Source organism: Barbatula barbatula (genome assembly GCF_947034865.1).
Source record: "Barbatula barbatula genome assembly, chromosome: 14".
NCBI lineage: Eukaryota > Metazoa > Chordata > Actinopteri > Cypriniformes > Nemacheilidae > Barbatula > Barbatula barbatula.
The window spans coordinates 2,248,311-2,262,535 of record NC_136777.1 but is presented as its reverse complement, the minus strand read 5'-3'; the positions used below and the strand labels follow the sequence as shown (position 1 = coordinate 2,262,535).

The 14,225-nt window shown below is 38.8% G+C and overlaps 1 protein-coding gene across 2 annotated transcripts; it reads right to left on the bottom strand.

The window, feature by feature from the left end:
* Positions 1-5,317: 5,317 nt before the first annotated feature.
* Positions 5,318-12,994, bottom strand: khdrbs1a (KH domain containing, RNA binding, signal transduction associated 1a). Of its 2 annotated transcripts, XR_013787582.1 has the most exons (11): positions 12,498-12,994; positions 10,915-11,039; positions 10,501-10,617; positions 10,249-10,395; positions 9,980-10,110; positions 9,531-9,786; positions 9,257-9,330; positions 9,027-9,085; positions 8,346-8,517; positions 6,153-6,206; positions 5,318-5,525 (listed from the first exon to the last, which is right to left on the bottom strand). XR_013787582.1 is itself a non-coding variant. In XM_079473240.1 (9 exons), exons 1-9 carry the CDS (start codon positions 12,604-12,606, stop codon positions 8,414-8,416), a joined length of 1,122 nt encoding a protein of 373 aa, XP_079329366.1. In that variant the 5' UTR covers positions 12,607-12,994; the 3' UTR covers positions 7,411-8,413. The 2 variants fall into 2 exon arrangements, 1 of the variants encoding a protein (XP_079329366.1); XM_079473240.1 differs by lacking the exons at positions 5,318-5,525; positions 6,153-6,206 and having other exon boundaries at positions 7,411-8,517.
* Positions 12,995-14,225: the final 1,231 nt, after the last annotated feature.

Here is a 14,225-nt window from a genome sequence, read left to right as displayed (position 1 = left end):
AAAGAGTTCTGTAATTGTATAATGACTCTAGAGCTTTACAATTACACATATCCTTAATGTGTTTGTTTACTAGTAAAAACTAAATTAAAGAGCTCTCTAATTTAATTCTTACTAGTAAACATTTATTTAGAGAGCTCTATAATCATAATTATTGCTAGTTAAAATTAAATTAGTGGACAAAAATGAATGGAAATCTTTGGAGATATATGACTTTTAATAATTGAAATTATAGAGCTCTCTTATTGTAATTGTTACTAGTAAAAATGTAATGATAGAGCGCTCTAATTATAATTCTTACTACTAAAAATCGAATTCGAGATTTCTCTTATCGTAATTGTTACTAATAAAATTATTAAGTTATAAACCTCTGTAATTGTAACTATTAAAAACTGAATTATAGAGCTCTCTAATTTAATTCTTACTAGTAAGACGAGTAATGCTGGGGGACAATTTAGGATAATTCGGCTTGCCATTGCACAGTCAAGGTGGGCAGCGCTCTGCCGCTCACACGTTACACATCCTTTTGGATATTTTATTTGGTCTTTGGCAGAACAGTAGAATCAAGCATAGTCAGGTTTATATAATTAATTGTATTCTTTTAATTGCAAAATTTTATGTTCACAAATGTAAATTTTCCTGTAAAGAAAGAAACGTCTCAGGTTACGACTGTAACCGTAGTTCCCTGAGACAGGGAACGAGACACTGCGTCAATGTTGACACTTTGGGGAACGTGACGCATCTGAAAACGTTGTGTGAAACTAATCTCGCGACTTATCATCGCGCCGTGATTTATCGTCGCGTCGCGATGACGTCCCTATGATGTCACGAGTGACGCGCAGCACCGGAAGGTATAAATAGGAAGCAGACGCAGTGCAAATCAGCTTCTGCAAAAATTATTGAAGCAAATGCTCCAGGCACAGCGAGTTATGGCACAACGACGCAGTGTCTCGTTCCCTGTCTCAGGGAACTACGGTTACAGTCGTAACCTGAGACGTTCCCTTTCGAGGGAACTCTAGACTGCGTCAATGTTGACACTTTGGAGAACGAAATGCCCACTATGCCATAATGAATTGTGTCTGTCCAAGTGTGAAGGTGTCCACGCACATCTCAGGACAAAAGAGCCTGGGTTCCAGGTAAAGAAGAGAGGTCCAGTTTGTAGTACTGTATAACTGTATGTGGGGAAGACCATCCCGCGGCATCACAAACATCCTGCATAGACGCCCCCGACAGAAGGGCCCGGGAGGAAGCCATACTCCGAGTTGAATGTGCCCTAACCAGCAGAGGTGAAGGTATTCCACGCACCTCGTAAGCCAAAGAAATTGCCTCTACAATCCATTTACTGATTGTCTGCTTAGAGGCTGGTTGACCTCTGTTACGAGATCCAAAACAGACCAACAATTGATCAGATTTTCGCCATAAAGAAGATCTATGTACATATTCTTCCAACGCCCTAACAGGGCATGACAAATGTAACCTTCGGTGATCCGCTATCTCGTGAGGTGGAGGATGAAAAGCCTGCAGAACTAAGGTCCTGGCCACATTCGTAGGTACCTTAGGGACATATCCTGGTCTAGGGTGAAGGATAGCCTTAATTGCGAACTCCAGACAAGATGGAGAAGCTGATAAAGCTTGAAGGTCGCCTACCCTTCTAAGAGAGGTAATGGCTACCAAGAAGGCTAGCTTGATGGATAAAAGTTTGTCCGAACTAGACTTAATTAGGCTCAAAAGGCATCTGGGAAAGCCCTTCCAGAACCACAGTCAGGTCCCATGCAGGAACTCTCACCTGAGATGGAGGCCTCATCCTCAAGGTTCCACGCAGGAACCGAACAACTAAGGGATGTCTCCCTAGAGACCCCTCGGGCAGAGGGGAGTGATAGGCAGAGATAGCAGCCACATATACTTTAATGGTAGATGATGCAAGACCTGTAGAAAACCGGTCCTGCAAAAAGTCCAGTACTGAAGCCACCGGGCAGTTAACTGAATCTAGATGCCTTTCATTACACCACAAGGTGAACAATCTCCACTTAAGGGCATAAAGTTTCCTTGTAGAGGGAGCTCTAGAATTAAGGATCGTCTCAACAACCTCAGTTGAGAGACCCCGATTTAACAGCTCACCCCCCTCAGTGGCCAAGCCCACAGTTTCCAAAGTTCTGGGCGGGGATGATATATAGTGCCCCCCGCTTGAGTCAGAAGGTCCCGTCTGAAGGGAATCTCCCATGGCTGGCCTGCCAGGAGAGTTAGAAGGTCTGAAAACCATACCTGAGCTGGGCACAAAGGGGCTATTAGTAAGAGACTGATCTCTTCTTGTCGAACTCTCTCTAGAACTCCTGGGAGCAGAGCGATCGGGGGAAAGGCATACAGACGCCGTCGTGGCCATGTCTGTACCATGGTGTCCAGTCCCAATGGAGCTGGACGAGTAAGGGAAAACCACAGAGGGCAATGGGACGTCTCTTGGGACGCAAATAGATCGATTTCGGCTCGACCAAACCTTTCCCAGATCTGCTCCACCACTTCGGGGTGGAGTCTCCATTCCCCGGGCCTCAGCCCCTGTCTTGACAGCAAGTCTGCTCTCACATTCTGGACTCCAGGGATGTACATTGCCCTCAGCGATGTAAACTTCTCTTGGGCCCATAGGAGAACCTGGTGAGCCAGTCTGTGGATGTGGAAGATATGCGAGATGAGTATGTTTTTTTCCACGATTTGGACACCTCTGAATGTAAATCGGGGAAAAATGGCAGGCTGAGGTTGTACCCGTTTTTTCAAGAATCGTTCATCCAATTTACTGACAGACAAAACTTCTTGTTGCTCTGTGGGCCAATCAATGCCAAGTCTGGCTACCGCCCTGTCAACAACCTCTAACAGCTCCTCATACCCAGGGGAAAGGGGAGTTTCATTGGGCTCATCTATGTTCTATGTCCCGTGTATGAAATCCAACACTCTCTAACTCCTCAGAGCTAGAGCAGTGCATTGGGCTTCTGGATGGGGCGGGAGAAGCCGCCATGCGGGCTCCCGTATCCCTTCCAGAGGCAATGGAACTGGGGGGTTGAGAAAAGGCCGAAGCCGTCTCAGCAACCTCATTAACATCCATCTGGGGTCCCGATCCGTAAGGCTGGCGAATTTTGCCTGACTCATCAAACAAAGCAGCACGAGAGTTGAGTGTTCTCAGTGATAGCCACAAACAATGTTCACAGGGATCCCCCTTAAGAGCTGCCTTAGCATGCTCAAATCCCAAACACTCAACACAGTGTTCATGTGTATCCCCACCCGTAATAAAACGAGGACAAGGGGAAACACATGGCTTAAAGGTCTTGTGTGCACTTATTTCTAATAAAGTTTACAATAAACAATCTAGACAACGTCGTAAACAAACAGACAAAAAACTTCACACACACATACACACTTTTCCATATCCTTTATAAACTCACAAATTCCATATCCTTCACCAAAAGTGGAATACCAGTGTGCAATCTCTTGCTTTTACTGATGCTTTTATTTGTGCAATGTAAGAACGTAACTGAGGAAAGTAATTGCATACAAATCATTTGCGTAATCTCACTTTTGACACTGTTGAACATATTGTCAATGTTCTGCGTGTTCAGAATTGGAGAGAGGCCAGTCAAAGTAAAATCTTTTTTGAAAAAAAAGTTTATTGATCAGAAGATTCAAAAATACAACAGCTGCTGGGTGGGCTGCCTCAGACGCACACGTCTCACACAAAGAAGCGACGTCTTACAAAGGACCCACACCGAAGAACAATTTTACATGGTATTTATAATATTTAGGATATATTTTCTTAGTCCGAGAAGCTGATGTCCTTTCTCGGACGTGGAATCCTGGGAACACGTCCAATCTGCTTTCTCTCCTTTGTTCTGCCTCACCCAACCAGCTCACACTGTTTTTCCTGACTATTTGTGGAGACCCCATACCTCACCAAATTCCGACGAGCTCTGTGTAATCTGATCTTTACACACACACACACATATTATTTTGGTCCAGAAAGTTCACTCCAAATAAGTCCTTTGGTTAACTCACACAATTGTTATATTTTTAACATATTATGCACAGTTAATGATCAATAATGAAATCATAAAGCATATTAAATGTAAAAGCACGTTTAAACCATAATAAAAATCACAATAAAAATCCTTCAACACAAAGCCTCACAGAGAGTGGACCGGGCTTCCTGACAACCTCTCTTCTAGAAACTTTTTGCATTGAGCACAAATTCTCTTGTCTTTAGCTATTTACATTAACTACAGAAGAACGCTTGGGAGCCTTAATTTTTTGACTGAACAAAGTCAATTTTAGAGAATAATATGTACGCTAATGTGCTCATCAACAGCATAGTTACAACAATACATTTTTAGGCTATTAGATAGTTTTGACATTGAGATGAGCAAATGACAAAGATCTTGTCATGAGATCAATACATCTTGGAGATCCATGTACACTTCACATGAATTTTAATATCTTCTATTCTCTCACTCGCTAAATGTATGTGACAACAGAAAAGCTATTGTAGAGCAGAACGCAGATAGAAAAAAGAAACACTTAAAGTTTAATTCGAAATATTACGGGAATCCTTAATAATGCATCATAAAGCCATGATAGATGCTAAATCTAAAAATTGTGAAGTACCCTCAGCTGGTTCCGATCCTATCTCAAAAATAGAATATTTTCAGCAGGTTTTGGTCAAGCAGTCTCATCAATACCACCTCTCACCTCAGGCGTTCCTCAAGGCTCCGTTTTGGCCCCCACGCGGTTTTCACTGACACTGTACATGCTTCCATAAGGGTCCATTTTAAGAAAGCATGGAGTATCCTTTCATTTTTATGCTGATTATACACAAATCTACTTACCCTTAAAACACAATGACAAGAATGTCTTAGAAACATTGTTTGCATGTCTAGCTGATGTTAGATCCTGTTTGTCAAATAACTTCTTGCATTTAAATGATGTAAAGACCAAAGCAATAATCTTTGGACCCGCTATGGGAAAAGGAAAGTGGCATTGCAGTGGCTGGTCCTAGATAAGGGAACAATCTTCCTTTGAAGAGGAAGCAGATCTCTTCCTTTGAGACCTCTTTCCTCTGTTAAAATCGCATCTGTTCATCATTGCTTTTTTTCATTATTACTTTAGATTTTATTCTTTTATTCTTAGTCGTAATTTATTCACTTTGTTTTATTTTACTTTTAGTTCATATTTTTTTATTTCACCCTTCTACAGCACAGTGGTTAATATTAGTTGTTTATTTGTGCTATATTAAAAAAATGAATAAGTAATACTGTACATGGACAATTCAACAAAACCATGCCAGTAAAGCAGCAAGAAATCATTTATTAAGATCTCAACAGCATTTGTATAAAAACAGTAGCAAAATTAAAAGATTCATAAAAACAAACTTGTTCATTAAATCCATCACTGATAAAAACAGACTCATGTCTCATTTATTAAACCCATCGCTTAGTCATAAAAGGAAGACGTGCCACTGTCCACTTCAGTACAAAGTGAACGGCAACAAAAGCCTGCAACAGAGAACATAGTATTAATCTAAGCATTTACAATCATTACAACATTACATGAAATAGTTTCTATATTTAAAAACAGAAATACAAGAAAATAGGTCATTTTAGAAGGCTTAAAACATGAAAATGGGTTCATGAAAACATTTAAAGGTTTAAAACAACAGCTGCCTCTCCACTTTTTCAGAAGTTTGCATTTAGTTATGGTAAGGATAAAAAGAGACAATAAAGAGCAACATTTAAACTTTAAAACGTAAGAGGACTCGTGCAAAAGGTTTTACTTCTGCTTTACGGAAATATATAAATGTCTGACTATAAAAACAATTGCATCGATATGTCCTCCAACACAGTATGGTATGCAGGATGGATTTCATCATGAGTAAAGACGGAAAAAACCAGACGGCCTCCGCCCTTAAGCACTGTTCCACATTCATATCCCAAAGACATAATTACATAAACTACTAAACTATAACGTATACAGTTAACTTTAGACTTCACAGTGACGCGATTCAATAATAAATCCTTAACTACAGGCATTTAACAAACATACCAATTTATGTGAAAACACCCTATCATTACCATGAATGTGTGTGTGTTCTTAAATTTTGAGAAAAAAGATAAATACTCCACCTGTGGCAGCATCTGGTTAAGGTCAGTCTGGAGACAAGCTCTCCGTGTCAGTCACTGAGCAACACAAGAAAGACAAAGTTAATACACCGAGCTTACAATATCAACAAATTTCATTTCAACAAATCCTATACTACACATATTATGAGCTTGTTAGATTTGAGGATATTTTTTGTCTTTTTGAAAAGCTAAAACAGAATTTAGTAAAAACTTTTAAGTACAGTAAGATTTTGACTAAAAAGCTAAAGTTTGATTACAAACCGACTAATAAGTTAACGTTTTGTATGCATTAACCATATTTAGTAATATTGGTGATTTTTAACCTTGGAGAAAACAACATTTTAATTTGTATACAAATGTGTGAACATAATAGTGCTAAGAGAGGAAATTTAGGGTTGATATTACCTTTCTGAAGCTTGCGTTACACTTTACGCCTTCTTCCCTGGTTTTGTTTTTTATTAAGCCAGCGAGAGTCGAGTAACATTTGTCTTGAACTCAAAAGCATGTCTCTGTGGGTTGAGCACAATATCTAAAGCGATTTTCTTTTGCTCGCGCCGTTTTATTTCACACGCCCAGGGACAGAATAGGACCATACACCTGTCATTGTGCATGTATACTTTACCTTTAAAAAAACTATCTGTGCTTTTAGAGGGGACTCGGCAGGTCTTACCTCAAGATCCTTCACAATAGATGACAGACAAGAGGAGAGATCAATCTCTGTAACATCAGAGGCCTTTAGTGACTGATACGATGTAGCAACAGGGTTATCGCTTTTGGAACAGGTATAAACACATTGCATTTACAGGTTTTTCTTGTATTGTGTATAAATCATTGTTAACTTTCAAAAGATTTACTTATTTTAAAGAGGTCATATCAGTTTAAATGTTAGCCAATATAAATTATTCCTAATTTTGTCATACATTCTTGTAAAAATTATTTTAACGTTTTCTTTGCGTTTACTTTAGGATTAAGAGTTCTACCTTTTAGTTTTCAATGCCTGCATTACATGGTGACAGCATCACAAAACAGTGCCGACAAACTGTCAGGGTCAAACCAGCATGAACGACACGTTTCTTTTCAAACGCATTTACCTGATGTCACCAAAAACACAAGCTATATTTGCCGGTGTGTTGAAAGCCAAGTAAGTTTTAACAGAATAGCATTTTTTCCTGGTACCTCAAAGGTTAATAAAAATAAACTATGATATGACCCCTTTAAGTTATTTGCAGCTCATATATTGCAGATGAATTTAGCTTATATTGGACCAACGTAACAAATTAACTTTATTCTCGATTTTGATGTCAATTGTTCCTGTACAAGACGTCATTGTGTGACTTAGAAAAGATTACAAATAACCTCACAGTAATTGCATACTATTAAGCAACGGTTTATACACAACATAGTTTGCATGATGAACAGTTATGCATGAGGGTAGCAAACCTTTTTTGCAAAATTTTCAAGCAGTATTCAGTTTTGATAATAACAAAGTCAAATACAACGTTTTTAAGGCTGTAAAAGAAAACTATGCTTTATTGACATGGATAGGGAAACATTTTTTGACATGTTAGGTCCCTAGTTAGGCAATGCAAACAAATATGCTAATATTTTCACAGCCACGCTATAAACAAAACAAAAACTTTCTAATATGTGGATGAAGTATGCACAATGCTTTGAGTGGCCTGTACTTTTACTTGACTTAACGTTAAACGACAAAGCTCAACTGGTTTTGCTCCTGTAAAGACTATTGCATATGGAAAATAATTGACATTTTAAAAGGTTTTGGAAAATTACCTTTTGACTATTTAAAAATAAATTGTTAGCTTTAACCAGAGATTTTTCATTAAATTTGTGATCAGGTTGGTTTGTACAGGAACTAGTATTTTTATGCATCCGGATCTAAGTGTTTTTTGTTTTGCCGTAAAACAATTGTGTTCGAAACAAATCTAAGCAAGCTAACATTGCCAGGCAGTTTTTATTTTTTAAAGCAAATCATTTTTTACATGTGGTAATCTGCTAATTATCTAGCATTCGATTATCCATTTTTCAGCGAGCAAACATTTTTAAAAAACAATGAGAAAAACAAAAGGAGATTTTAAGCACGGCACAAACCTAAAAATTATTGTTTAGCATTCTATATAAAAGTAACCAAACGCATGAGAACTAAAACTGTATACAGACAAAAACAACTAGAATTACTTTTTTGATGGTTACAGGGGGTTAGAAGAGAAGGAGGTTGCCCAGGCAACCACAGTGATGAGCAGCGTTCAGTATCTGCCGTATGGGTGTTCCCGGTAAGATTTAGCCTGGCGGGATGCTGGTGCCTTTCCACCACTTCCACTCCAAGCACTGTTTTCCCAATCATCTTCAGCTGTAAACAAACTCGTAAACATTACTTCACAAATTAAAGACCATGTGCGAAGGTTTGATTAACAACCTAATTAAAATATTTACAAAAAACGTTAAGACTTTGTCTATTTTCTCTAAAATATTCCCATCTTAAATCTATCTGACATCAAAGAACCCTGAGAGCAGTGGTATGGCATATAAAGACCACCACAGCAATGTTAATTAGACCCAAATGTTTCACCACAAGCTACTGTCAGAAATAGCTTTCCTGTTTATTGCAATGCCATTAAATTCTTCTTACACTTGGTTTACCAATAAAAACTACAACAACAGAAATCCTTAAGTTCTGCAAAAGAACTGACTTTTCTAACAAATACTTTTTTCTGACACTGGATTTCTTTGTGCCTTACCACGTATGCCATCGTGGAAGGCTACTGACGCTAAGATTATTTCTGTAAGGTCATTTTGCAACACTGTGCAATTTGAGAAAAGTACTATAGAAATAAAACCCAAATACGAAGGACATCTTACCGTAGGACTCGTAAGTCTCTGGTGCCTCTCCATGGCCGTAATCATAATATTCTGTGTCACTGTTAACAAGGGGAAAGTCATTCTTGTCAGGTCATCACGAATTGTCTTGGCAAACATGTGTCACTTTGTAACAATAACTTAAACATTCACAACTTGCCAAGTATTTGGAGTTTTAGCAGTGCAGATGAACTTTGGTCAACGAAATGGAGGCGGACGCTACAAACACTTACGGTTGAGAAGCAGGCTGGCTGTAGTAGCTTTCATATCCCTCGTATGACGCCTCGGCGTACGGTTCGTCATAGGCCTGAGAAACAGAACACATTGAGCATCATAAGCTTCCAAGACTTGCATTGCAAAATAACTATAGGATGTTCTGGGTAACCTATTTCAAGAACACATCACTTTAAAACAAACCAAAAATCTTTTTAAGAGAGAATATTTAAGAGCAAGTTTTTTAAAACTAAGAGCAGCAGACGTTCAGATTTGCTGGTGTGGAGGACTCACGTATTCTGCGTAGCCTTCGGGTTTCTGTGGGTGTTGATGATGCTGCTGCTGTTGGTGGGACAGAGAAGTTGCAGGTGTCATTCTCTGAGCAGATGCTGGCGGTCTCGACCGGCTGGATGCTCCTCCCCTGTTTGGTCCGGCTGTTGGATGACCACCACGAGGTGCAGAGCCTCCCCTCGCTGCAGCTCCTCGCCCTGGACCTCCTCGAGGAGCTCCACCAGGGGGTCCTCCGCCACGAGGGGGCATACCCCGTCCCCTAAAGGGAAAAACAAATAGGTTAGCATTGCATATTTGATGAGGTTTTGAAGTATTTACGATTTGGGATAAATAAAACTATACTGCCTTTCAACTAGGGTTGTTACGATTGATGACACGATCACGTATCGACAATTCTCAGACAGAGTTTCCCTAGATGATAGTTGGCTGTTTGCCAATAAACGGGTTCTCACCTAGGGTGTGGTGGTCCACCGCGCCCCCTGCCTGGTGGGCCTCCTCTGGCATGACCAGGTACATCCTGAGCTCCATTCAGATACCCTGGATCCATGTAAGGATCCTGGTGCATCTCATCAATGTTATCCACCTGAAACAGTACAAAAAGGATGAAACTCTGTCCTCAACAAATGAATGAAACTTATTTTTACAGATTCAAAAGAGCAAGCACTACCGCTTGGGATGATCTGCGCTAATAATAAAAAAGTCAACCCGTGTTCACACTTACAGGCATAAGGAATTTCTTGACCTCGTCCATAGCGTGTGCCATGCGCAGATAACAATCCGGAATGGGGGCAAAAACCTCAACGTAAACGTGCAGCTCCATGGACAAATGGGCATATTTTGGATCCCCGCCCTTCCTCAGCTCCTCTTCCTGTTAACAGCAACAAAAAAGGATCTGATTTTAGTAACTGTACAACTTAATAATTGTATTGTTGTTACAAGGATTCGAGTTTAGTTACAAACTCAAGTTGCTTACCTTGTTCTTATCTCTCATTGATCCTTTCCCCAGCACTGAAATCTTGGCCCCTGTGTCTTCTTGCAGACGTTTAATTGTGCTTCCCTGAGGCCCCAGAATCTTCCCTACAAAATTAAACTGAGGAAAAAATACAAAATAAGTGTCCAGACAGTAAACAGCTTAATATAATAAACACTGCGAGGCTCTTTTTTACCAATCCAAATTTTTTGGTGTCAGTCCATAATATACACAGTACACAGCAAGTATTCACACAGGCAACAATTCAAAACAACTGACAACGATAATAAAGCATATAATCACAGTATAAAACAAAATAGCCCCAAATATATAAATGTTAATCAGTGGCAGAAAAAAACATTAAAGACTTCTGTGTAAGGAGCCCGTACATCGTGTATCTGGTCAGGTGACACTTACCCGTGGGTACTGCTTGACGGGAATAAGCACTCGCTCCTTCACACGGACATTTTTGGCCGTGAACAGATCTAGGTAAGTCTCTCCTGAGTCTTTCTTGGGTTCGCCTTTTTGAACCCTCTCGATCTCTGTAATATAAAAAATAGAATTACAACAATGAACATAAATCACACAATGTCCAGCATCAGTGCTTAAACTTTAAATAATGGATCTGTTCATAATAACAATAAAAAATAACCAGATCTATATCTTCTGACTATAACCTTTACAAATACATTTTGATTCTCAAAGTACTCTAAAATTTCAGGATGCGCTATTTCCTGCGTAAAGCACCAGCGATACTCCTATTATAGAGATAGGAGGGTCTGTAACACTTCCAATTGGAGAACCTGTAACATCTAGCAAGACCCATTGACATCCATTACCAAAACTAGCATCCGGTCTCATTTCCTGCGATGCAATAAACACACTACACTTATGGCCGCTCGATATCTACGTCACCACCACCAAGCACCCGACAACTCTTTCAAACGTGTTGACTGGTAAATACTTGTGAATGAATCCGCATCTACGTTTTAAGATATTTGTGCCGACGATGCATTATTTGTGAGCGTTATATACACGACGACATTTTACGAAAATCACAAGCGGGTTATAATCGGTGTGTTTTGTGTCATAGAATAAAACATTTACATATTTAGAGGTTTTGTCTACCACAGACTTTATTTAGGCGATTTAAAAAATAAAACCGACTTTGGTGCGACGGAACCGGAAGTCCCACTCGCTTCCGGGTTTTGCCTACAAAAAATCGTCATCGCTGAGCCTCCTATCGATGGGCCGCATGAACCACGTGACCACACGGCGGCCAGATCGAGTGTCGTCTCTCTCATATTCAACGGCTCTGACGTCAAGCATCTTTAATCTTTCATGATCGCGATAAAGGAGATTTAAGTAATTAACATCGTTTATAAAACTTGTGCTGTAACAATTTTTTAAAAACGCGAAATTTATTTTTTTATTATGCAGATTAAAATACATTTAACAATGAACTTTGTCTGTAACGTTAGACACGCCCCCTCACAGCATCTTCGTCCCGCCTCTGAGTGCATCAAACACAAAAAATCGGTACACGGGTGCATGCTTCATTTAGACCATCAAACTGTGCCACAATAAAGGCTGAAACTATCATTTGAATGATTTCTTTATAGTAACCAATAAAATGTATGATGCAAGTTAACAGATAAATCGACACATGCACAAGGCCCGGACTGACCTCACGTTATACAAAAATCACATTTACAAAAAACATGATTTGCTAAATTAGTGCTATCATAAAATGACGCAATTCAAAGATAAAACCAAAGCACAACGCAAAACAGAACATTATAGGGCGCGTTTTAAAACAAAGGACCTATTTAAGCACTCGGCCTGCAACACGCATTAAAAAAACCCGCGCGTATTGATACACGTTTCCTTTACAAAACCTCAGATTTGCAATTTGTTGCACAAAAACGAGGAAGATAATAATGTTCAGAAACAGTACTGATCGACCATATTGAGTTTACCATTGATAAAGAACTACTAACCTGCGCCAACCAGTTTCATGGCGTGGGTGAACGAGGAGTCCAGGCTGTCTTTCTCCGCCAATAACTCCGGCAGATATTTACCGTCGCCGTTTGCTTTCTTGTCTTCCATTGTTGGTCAGGTTTACAAAGATTTAATGACAAATTAGCACAAAGAACTCAATCAAGCGGTCGGATGTGTCGGAAAATGGAAGCGGAGACGCGTGTTGAAGCGCTTTCTTTCTCCCAACAAAGAACACGGCGGATGTTAGCAGAGACGGAAGTGGCGTAGCGGGGTTTAAACGAAAGCTTCCGGTAAAAGCATAAATAGTTTAAATAAATTAATTACAAAGCTTGGTATATTGTGGGTTTGATTTAAATATAATATAATAATTATAGGCATAAAATAATTTAAAACTAAAATGTTAACCTTGATTTAAGGTCTAGCCGCTAAGCGCATCGAAAAGTAACAGCGTCCATGTGACCGCATTCTTTATATCCGGCTTTAAACAACAGTCCGTGGAGGCCCCGCCCATCTTAGGTATTTTATACATACATTACACAAGCTGATCTCATTTTCTTCAAAATGTTGTTTCTGCTTCTCATGTAGTTTATCTGGAAAAGTTTATTTAAACATTTTAAATGGAAAATTATTTGGTCTTTACAACAAAAATATTATCTCACTAACATAATAAAGGAAGTGTCATGCGAAATCATTAATGAAATCTACAGTCAAATTGTATTATAAAATATTGTATTAAATACTGATATTTTGTAAAGCAGTTCTGGAAAGATATAAGCGCATTTGTTAATGACAATAGTGAGAAATGGTTTATCAATAACGTTTGATGATATTGTGATGTTATAATACTGACTCTACAGTGTTTGTTTGAGTTTCATTTATTTTCTTTGTAAATTTTTCTTTGCAAGTTTTCCAATAACAAACCAATGTTTTTGATCTTCCTTAAATATTTTTAGATGTATCTGGATTCAATTTCACCTTTTCACCAATAAGAGAGCAACTAAACGATTTCACTTTAATTTATGTACTGCATCTGATGTATAATACAATTTCTTACCCACTTTTTCTCTCTTTTCTTTCATTTTCACTTTAATATTGTTCAATTCATTTCCACGTTCCACGCTGATGATATTGAGCATACTATTTACACTCTGTATGCACATAAAAATGTTAAGCTAATTTAGACATTGTGAACATGCCATCTTTGTATTGAAGTTCAATAAAAATAATTTTATGTTATGTTTCTGGTAAGGCATGTTTGTAAAAACGTTTTAAATTTCTTAATGAACAAAAGCATTAGTCCTGGACTCCTGACCCAATCTCATGGAAACCGCATACCGAGTTCATTTGGTAATTTATAGCTATATACCTGAAACAAAATGTATTAGCACCTATTTACATTTACATTTATTCATTTGGCAGACGCTTTTATCCAAAGCGACTTACAAGTAGTTTTTTTACAGTAGCACATTACTGCAGAGCAATCAGGGGTAAGATACATTGCTCAAGGGCACTTCAGTCATGACCTGCTGACACTGAGCTTAGAACCAGCAACCTTCTGATCACAAGCCCAACACTCTAACCACCAGGCCTGGATATAACACTTATTGCTCCCTGAACTCTTTATACGTCGCTTTGGAAAAAGCGTCCGCTAAATGACTAAATGTAAATGAAACATTTGATATATTGATGTGAACGAAATAAATCTTAAATGTAACACAATAATAGAA